General features: G+C 42.1%; 1 protein-coding gene across 7 annotated transcripts in view; it reads right to left on the bottom strand.

Moving 5' to 3' along the window:
• Positions 1-288: 288 nt before the first annotated feature.
• The window catches only part of tab1 (TGF-beta activated kinase 1/MAP3K7 binding protein 1), a 16,318-nt gene continuing 6,819 nt past the window's right edge, over positions 289-9,787 (bottom strand). For 4 of the 7 annotated variants that reach the window (XM_034884652.1, XM_034884631.1, XM_034884623.1 and 1 more), the window contains 6 exons: positions 6,864-6,980; positions 6,058-6,169; positions 4,640-4,784; positions 4,294-4,507; positions 2,959-3,112; positions 289-1,356 (listed from right to left, as the gene is read on the bottom strand). In XM_034884652.1, coding sequence (XP_034740543.1) covers positions 792-1,356; positions 2,959-3,112; positions 4,294-4,507; positions 4,640-4,784; positions 6,058-6,169; positions 6,864-6,980 — 1,307 coding nt within the window. In that variant the 3' untranslated portion in view covers positions 289-791. The remainder of the gene's footprint in view (positions 1,357-2,958; positions 3,113-4,293; positions 4,508-4,639; positions 4,785-6,057; positions 6,170-6,863; positions 6,981-9,787) is intronic. The other 3 variants (XM_034884660.1, XM_034884680.1, XM_034884672.1) reach the window with 2 other exon arrangements.

The raw sequence follows: 9,787 nt of genomic DNA on the forward strand, positions 1-9,787 counted from the left end.
AGTTCTGAAGGCAAAAGGGGGTCCAACCCGTTACTAGCATGGGGTACCTAATAAAGTGGCCGGTGAGTGTATATTAGAAAGGCACATTGCTGACCCTCCACAATCACAAATACATGAGTCAATTAGAATGAAACTCTGGGATGTATATTATTAAGATCTTATGTGACCAACATCATATGTTGTATACCTACCGAATGAGACCTTCCAGGTCTTGTTTAGTGAAACAACATCAATACGTCAAACTGAAATGTGTTACTGTAATATGAAAAGAGAAGTCCAGAGAGTCTATTGAGTCATTTGGAGATATAATTTCATTAAACATTAAAATGTACTTTCAAACACATCCAATCAATCCATGTTAAGGCCTTCCAGTATAAAATCATTCTCAACTCCACAAACTTCCATGTCTATGAGATTCCTGTTTGCAGATACATGTTTTCACATCGAACAATAATGGCTACAATCTGGATTACATATATTCTCATGACCAGCACCTAAAACGCAAGAGCAAACATTATTTTGCAGTGTGTAGTGACACCAGTTTCCAACCCTCTTGGGGTTATTCTTTGCCTTCTTTGATAGTAAGACCCCAGGCAATCCCAGCCCCTCCTCCATGCAGCCCCATGCACCTTCACGTCACTTATTTTTAAGGTACGATACATTAAAAGCATTACGGTCATCCAAACCAACTCTTAAAATCTTTGTCCCTTCAAAATCCACGGTCTACTAGCTGTGAGAAGACCCAGTTCTTCCCCTTTTCCAACTGGCACCCCGCACCCTCTTGGTCCTCCTCACTGGGGTCCCAGTCCTCCCTGGGTGCTCTGGCTGTCGCTGTGGTCATTTCCCCACAGGTGGTAAAACTGACTGAAGTCCACATAAGGCGGAACCCTGCCCGTCTCGTCGGGCTGCGCCGCCTGGCTGCCTCTCTGGCGGAAAAGGCTGCCATCTCCCGAGCTTGAGCTGGAGCTCTGTGTTTGGGTGTTGGTGGATTGGAGGGTGGCTGTGGGGCTCTGACTGCTAGGGAGAGTGGAGGAGTAGAAGAGGGACGAGGAGAAAGGTGTTTGGTCGGGTAAGGTCGTGGAAGACGAGGAGACGGGTATGAGGTTGGGAATAGAGGAGGAAGAAGCAGGAGCATGAGGAGAGAGGAAGGGGTCCATGTCGCCGGTGGAGAGGCAAAGGAGAGAGGTGGAGAGAGGGAGAGGGTAGGGAGGAGGAGGAGTGGTGGAAAGAGAGAAGAGGGAGGTGGAGAGGGGGAGAGGAGGAAGAGGAGAGAGGGGGAAAAGAGGGAAAAACGGGAGTTCAAATATGGGCTGCAGGATGTCGACAAAAGTCTGGCAGGTAACAGGGTAAAACGTGCTAGAGGAGCGGAAAAAGGAGAAGTAAGGACAGAGTGTATAGGACACAGGATGGATGCCGGCAAGTCAGGGCCCATGAGGAAGAGAAACACAGATGTGAGTGACAGACAGGACAGAGTGAAAGTCATTAAGGAAGAAGAGGTAGAGGAGCAATCCTGGTGGACGAGCGAACACAGGGCAAAAAAAGGACAATGGAAATGTGCACGTGCAGCAAAGCCGAAAGCAGCAGCCACCTGAATGCCACTCACGTTCAAACATATTACACTACAGGCAGTTTCATGCAGGTAACCTCGCTAACTCAAGGCATATTCCAAACATGCTGATGGAAGTTGTCAATGATTCATGCTTTGTTATAAATGAAACATGTATTGACACGGCAGAAGAAGATCACATGTGACATGTTAAGTGCTCAATCCAAAAATGGCTTTAGGGCTTTATTCTGATTCATTGGTCCAGATAGGAAACTGCTGTGTGTGAACACATGTCAAAATTGGGCTTACCATACACACTCCATATACATATTTATACATATATATATATATATATACATATACATATATATATACATATATATACAGAAAATTAGTCAATCAGTCTTTTTGTAGACGTAAAAGAAGGAAACTAGCTTGTTGTTCTAATCATTTCACCAAAATAAAATAATAACCACCATGGTACATCACCGCTGTGCAGTGTTTTGGCGTCTGATAAACCTTTAAACACAACTTATTTAATTTGTCTCACTGGTATCGTGAAGAAAAGAAAAAAAGCTTTTCGGCCTGAGTCCCCGCCAGTATGTTCTGTTACACTTGGATCCACAGGCGGCTGTGTGTAGCTTGGTACTATAGTGGCGTGCTACATTACTGCGGCAAAGGTTGTGGTAAAAGCATGTTGTCACCACCAGTAGGCAGTACAAGTAGTGCTGGGGGCTGTAGTTTTTAACACCTTTTTTTAACACCATTTGTAAAAAAAAATCATTTTTAAAAAGCATTATTGTGCTAATCTGTTTCTGTACCACGCTGTCTAAACCTCCAAGAGCAAAACTCATGTAATTATGTTCATACGCTAACATAACAGTATATAGTGTACACTTTATGCTCATGTCAAAGTTCAATATCAATATATTTTTCCAGCTGTACTTTTTCCCATTCTAGTCTGTGAAACGGGAACCCGGCATGATACACACAAATCACAGCAGCGGAACAATGGGGAAGAGAAAACCATGCGTACACGTAAATAAGCATAGCAGTGGAGGGACACAGGGGAGGGAAAATCAAGCTAACCTAAAATAAATAAAGCAAAGTAGGGACGAGGGAGCAATCTAAAACACAGCCAAAATAAACGGGAGGGAAGAGTGGAGTCAGAAGACAACATCAGTGGGACAATGGGAGTTTCAATCCAAGTTGATGAAGCCGAAACACAACAGTGATGTGACAAAAAGCTAAAATCAAGCTCATTTAGACCCAGAGCATGCACAGCAGGACAACAATATGCAACAACTAACAACCAAGCTTACCCAGAACAAACATAGGAGTAGGAGGGAACCAGGAGTGAAAGACAAGCTTACCCAGAGAGCAAGCAGGGATACGAGACAAACCAAGCTTACCCTGGTGTGGGGGTGCCTTCCTCCAGTGTGGAGGCAGTGTTGGTGCCGTTGGTGAGAGTATTTTGGGAGGGCATGACCAGTGAGAGGGTGACACTGGTTTTACTAGTGCTCTGGATGTTGGAGTAGGGCACGGACACGGGGTAGATACGTCCACCTGGAAGGACAACAAATTAAAACAAAAAATAAAAAATTCACATTCAATTATTGAGTCTTGTTCATCTCAGAACCGCTGCGAAAGTTCCCCAAACAATAAGTTAAATGCTGCCGTGGTCTAAGTCTTTTTTTATTTTTTAGCTACTTTTCACAAAACCTACTATAAAGAAGTGAAACACAGTGAAACTAGCGTGCAGCTTCAGCATGTAATAGCCATCTTGGGAAACATGAGTAAATTCGATTTCTTCTTCCAGGACTTTTGTTATTTTGGCTCTGTGTGGTATTCTGGGCTACACCTCTCAAAATCTTTGATATCTCTACTTTAGAGCTGGCGGCTCAGATGAGAATAAATCTGGTACTGTTTAAAGATGTGTTTGTGCAGTGCAGCTTTCAACTGCTCCAGGATTAGATTTATCTTTGTCCTACATTTGAGTAGCAAACCCTAACCGTTACACACACACACATATATATATATATATATATATATATATATATATATATATATATATATATATATATATATATATATCCAAAACCAGCATCACTTGCAGTTGCCTTTACTTTTAGTTAAGCTTATAGATTTCAATAACCTTAAATGTTCAAATACATATATTATCCTAACATCCTATGCTATAAAGGTTTACATATAAAATATTAAACTACCTAAGTTTAAATCATTTTAAAATCTGAAAGCAGTGGTTACCACCTGGGGCTCAAGTCCAATAGTGTCATAATAGTCTGAAGATGCTCCACAAGTTAGGAAAGAACAGAGAAAAATAAAGGAAAAAACAATATTAGATACAGTATATTTTTTATATATATATATACCTTCACACTAGCAAGGGTTCTTCATTAAACTTCATTAAACTGTATTCTTTAGATTTTCCTCTGCTATTTCCTTGTAAAAATATAAATTTCTGAAATCCTTGTTTGAATAATAAAAGGTTCTTTTTTCTAGCTTAAAGTGCTAATCGCTCATAACAACTTGTAACCTTTAGCGAGAGGTTGTGATTTCACTTTGTTTTAAAGAGAGAATAACATGTACAGCAAGTTTTCCACATGTTTTTAAATTCTGAATGTTTTTAATGAGAAACGCTTGTATTGGAGTAGCCAGTATGTAGGTTTGCCCCCGAGGCAGGGTTCTATAAAGCGTGAACCAATCCCATTATTGCCCTTTCCTACCCTGGGTGGGCGTGAGCACTCCGTCAGATAGCGGGTAGTTGAGTGTGCGGATGAGCAGGGTCATGTCCTCGTGCCGAGAGCAGAAAGTTGCCCTCTGACGGCCGGACATGTAGACGTCGTGGTGCAGCCGTCTGATGCGCTCGACCACCGACTGAGACACTGCCTCCAGACTGGTCTGCAGGGCCAGCTCTGCTGCTACCATGGCAACAATTTCCTACGGTGGACAACAGGGGAGACAGGAAAAGAAAGAAAGACGGATGTTAGAGTTGTAGTAGGTGGTGGAGACACATCAACGCAGAGATTAAAACAAGACACTAGGAAAACAAGTGCAGAGAAATCTGCTTACCTGATTGGCTTGTTCGGGGCCGTGGGCGGACTCAAGGGCATTGATGAGACCTTCTGACATCAGCAACAAGAAGCCTGTCACGCTGTCCAAAGACTGGCTACCATGAATCTCTGGCTCTGCGATGATTGGCCTCGTCTTGGCCGTGCTGATGGTGTGGGAGGACAGGAGACGATAGAAATTAGGAGTACATTATTAAATATCAAAGAGGAAAAAGGAAAACAAGCAGCAACAGGGAGAAGAGAGAGGACTGGAAGAAAAGAAAAAAAGAGAAACGGAGGAGCAAAAAGAAAGACATAAGAGCACCTGACATAAATACAATAAAGCTAGCTAATCTCATAGATCTGAAGAATCGCTTATACGTTGGCCACATCAAATTTCCTGCACTCTCTTTGATGGCACTAAGGAGGAAATTCTATAAAGATTCTATTGTGTTTTATTGAGGATCATAAATGGAATGACTCATAGATATCCGAGCCTGATATGCTTGGCCTGGACTGCAGACAGAAACAGGAAATGAGAAGTGTGAGAGAGAGAGAGGCCCCTGATCATGGAATTTCAAGAGGCTCAGCTGTGGTTAAGGAGAGTCTGGAACAGAGTCAGATCTGATAACAAAAAGCCATAATATGGAGACAGAGCCTCCACTGTCCAGGTAGTGCTGAGAACACACACACACACACACACACACACACACACACACACACACACACACACACACACACACACACACACACACACACACACACACACACACACACACACACACACACACACACACACACACTGATTCTACTTTAAAATTGTTCATTGGCTGCCGCAGTTCCACTCGAACGACAAGCTTATTTGCTTTCTTGCTTAAAGGTAATTTAAGAAGAGCAACCCCACTCTAAATTTGAACCTAGATCTAGCAGGCAAATAGCTTAGCTTGACTGAAGGCTAGACACTGGGGGGAAACCAGTGAGTCTTGGTCTGTTCAAAGTTTGAAAACTCTGCCTCCAGTGCATCTAGATTTGGCTAATTTAGACATGACATCTTGTTTGTTTAATCCATACGTTCACAGAAATCCAATCCCAAAACAAAATAGTTCACTGTACCGGGCAAAGAAATTGTTCCAGCACATAACTCCCTGTAAAACCACAATTTGGTTTTAGATTTCTCAAAACCCGGCAGCCCACCTTCACTAAATGAAAATAACTTACTACAAAGACTTTTATGGCATTGACAAAGAAGCTGTAATTCAGTGCTTAATTGTTGCCGATAGTGATTTGACAGATTGGTGCATGCCTAATAATCAAAAGGAGAGAGAATATAACATACCTAAAGACAGAATAAGCAAAAAAATACAATAAATTAGAGTGTTGCAGATAGGCCTGCCCGGTTATGCATTTATTTACTATGTAGTTTTAGTATTCTGACGTCACCTGAGCACGTCGATTTCGTTGTAGTTGAATTTAACCCGGTAGTCTCCGAGCCTCCTGGTGCTGCTCTGACCAGCAATCTGCCCCGCCTGCCTTACACGAGCTGAATCCACACCTGTAGAGGGGGGGGACACATTATGGACAAGGAGAGGTGGAGAGTGAAGAGAAACAGAGGAGATGAGTTTGAGGATATGATGATATCAGAGGGTATGGGCGAGAGGGGCTAGAGATTTAGTATGGGAAAGGAGACGATAATGCAATAAGACCAAAGCAATAAGTAGAGGGAGACGGGGGTGGGAGGAGCAGGAGGGGGTGTGTGTGTGTTTAAGGGTGAATAAAAATACGAGGGGGAGAGGTCACCTTCAGCTGGGTTAATGGAATGACTGCCATTTCATTGAAATCATTCAGAGAAGCCTGAACAACAGAATAATTAGGTGACTCCCTACTGGAGACAGAAAGGGAGTGAAGAAGAACAAAGGGAGACAGAGAGCTCTGCCTCCTCCTCTAACGATGTGCTGGGAAACAATGCAGCTAATTCTCCATTTTCCATTCTCCAACACTAACCACAATGAATGTATTTCCCCGTTACCTACATAGAGGCCCTCATTACTGGGCCATTAGCTTGGCTGTCCAGTGTCCCACATTGAACAGATGGCTCCAGGTGTGTCTCTATGCCAGCTAGTCTACACTAATGGCTGTCTCTGTCCGCCTGTTTATCCCACATGGAATGCACTTGTGCTCATCTGCATAATTGCACCAAACTGACCCTGGTATGATGGTCTGACTGTCTTTCTGTCTGTGCGTCTCACCCAGTGCAGCAAGCCTCTGCAGCTCCTCTTCATTGTCAGTGCCGTGTGGGCGGCCAATCTGTAGAACCTGGTTCTGGCCGTCGCTGCTGGACTTGCACAACAGTGCCCGGTTGGTACCTGGAGTCCCAGACAAACACAAGAGAATGCACAACTGGTCAAATTAGTCCATGCTGTAAACTATTCATTTGGTATTTAAGGAAAGTCAACATTTACACTTGGTAAAACACATTCTGGATTTCTTTTTTTTAAGAATACAATTCCTTCACATTTTTACCGTGCATGTTACAAAGTGGAATGAGTTACCAGTTTTTGTTGATATGGCACCAGAGAGGATCTTATTTAAATCTATTATCATTTTTGAGGATGACACATTTTCCCACACATTAATGACGCAGAGACAAAGATGCACTGACGTTGCTCTGTAGTGACTCAGAGGCCCAAACCTCCACCAATGAATCAGCGTTGATACTGGTGGGTACTGCGACAGATCAGATTAGATTAGGTACAGATCAATAATAAATTCACTTTCATCTTAATATTTTTAGATTGCCAAGCAGGATCATGATGATAAAAAACCCCACCTCCACCCTAAATTAGGTTCTGTAAATGTCCTGAGCTGTGTGTGCTGCTCGTCTCATCTGCAGACAAGATCATCCAATTAGCCACATTATACTGAAATTGCAAACACGGGCCCCATGTGTCTCTCTCTGTCCTCTCTGTCGGGCCCTGGGCCACAGAGCCACTGTGGCCCTGTGTGTTAATCAGCCAGTGCTGACACGACGCTTAGCTTCTGTAGTATTCCAAACTGATCTATTTGTCACAAAATACTCTACTTCTCTTGGTAAGCCTGGTGATAATCTTTGTGTTCATATGTGCAAAGTTGCATTAGCTACACATGTGAAAACGATACTCATCAATGGCTGTTGTATGTCCATATACCCTTGCCCCATCCCCCACTCCCAGCATATCAAATTATGGGTCATACAACCTTAACTGTCAAATGTATTTCACATCATCACACAGCTGGAAGAGCTTTTTTAGAGAACACTTACTCTTATGTTTAAACTTCCCTGGGATTCAAGTTCTGACAACTTTCAACTCTTGACCCCCACACAACGGGCCAGTGGGGGGGACAGTACTCCTTTCTACACTCTACTAATTACTATCCCCCCATTTTCTGCTCAGTGCCACGTCCTTGAGGACAAAAGAAATTGAAATCCCAGAGAGAGGGTGAGGGGCTCTGTTTCTTTGCCTGCTACAGAATTTAGGATGTTAGCAAAGAGACGGAAACCATCTACGTAAGGGATTTTCACTTCTAACCAAAGATACTTTGAATTAATGCAGCCTTACAATAACATTCATACCCTTGATTAATGATTAAATCAAGCCTGGTTGCATGAAACAAGCCCCATATCCAGCAGCTGGAATCTGGTGCTTTCTGATTAACTTTGATGATTCATAAAGAGAAACACTTCTAAGGAATAACTGTGGCTCCTCAAGGTTGGTGTGCGTGTGTGTGTGTGTGTGTGTGTGTGCCTGTCTGTCTGTTTCCCACAGTCTCACTTGAATGTCCTCACAGTTAAGGATCTGAAATGGTCTGCAGGTTGGTGTAATAAAAATATCATCATGATGACGAATGCCCCTTTTCTGTTCTGTAGCGTTGGGTGTCAGGTGGGAATCTATATACACACATTTACAGGACACACATACAGTGCTGCCAATAAATTTATGAACTCATGCTAAAGTTGACTAAAAAGAATAATAAAAAAATAATCTTTAAAAAAATGCCTCGATCAAAAAGGAAAGTGAAAAAGCCAACCTTTAAGGACACCAACTTCCTTGTGAATTAATAATGTAGGCATGGGGAACTTTCCATAAAACCATCTCTCAATGCAAATCAAACCAGCTATTAACTGAAATAAAACCATGCCAATCTCTATGGTGAAGGGTGTGTGATGATGTGGGGCTGTTTTAATTCCGCAGGCCAAGGGAACTTTATCAGGATGCATATTAACCTTGATCCAGGAAATAACTGGCCTTTGAAAATTAATCTGCCTGCCTCTATGGGAAGTTAACATAGGGGTGTGTATACTCATGCCCCCTGTATTTCAAGGAAGAACATTTATTTATTTACAATACATTATTCACCTAAAATGAAAATTGGTGTCCTTAAAGGTTGGATTTTCCAAATTGTTTTAATTAAGACAAAAAGATGATTTTTTTATTCCTCTTTTTATTCAACTTTAGCATGGGTTCATAAACTTATAAGCAGCACTGTACACACAGAATACACTATCATGCAAGCTGTGGGAACAACTTCTGGTTCTCTGTAGAAATAAACTTTGTAGAAATAACTGTTCACATGTTTGCTGATTGGGCATTTCATCTCGTCTGTGTTTGACCAACTGACTTTGGTTTGAAAACCATGGCAAATTCATCAAAAATAAATTGCGTGTAAGCAGTACCAGCTTCATTTGTGGTTGAGCATGGCGATCCTTCCCTGTTAAACAGAAGGTTGTCTTGGATACACAATATGAAACTACCCAAGATCTTGTCAACTATTTTACATTTAATTTAAGGGGAACTTCAATGTAATATTTACAAATTGTCTTGTTGCTGTCAGTTTTGCACTGGGATCTATTTACTTGTCTTAAATGTGTCATATAACCACAACAAATGAAAACGTTACGCTGTGCATCCTGCATGCACTTAAAAACACGGAACTAGTGTCTTCTAGGTAGAGAAGAAAAAGGAGCACAAGATAGTATATATATAAATGACATGTTAAGTGGTGAATCCTAATATGGCTTTAGGGCTTTATTCAGAGTCATTGGTCCAGACATGACGCTGCTGTGTGTGAACACATGTCAAAGTTAGGCTTGCCCTCTCTCTCTCTCTCTCTCTCTCTCTCTCTCTCTCTCTCT

The sequence above is a fragment of the Etheostoma cragini genome, chromosome 2 (assembly GCF_013103735.1).
Source record: "Etheostoma cragini isolate CJK2018 chromosome 2, CSU_Ecrag_1.0, whole genome shotgun sequence".
NCBI lineage: Eukaryota > Metazoa > Chordata > Actinopteri > Perciformes > Percidae > Etheostoma > Etheostoma cragini.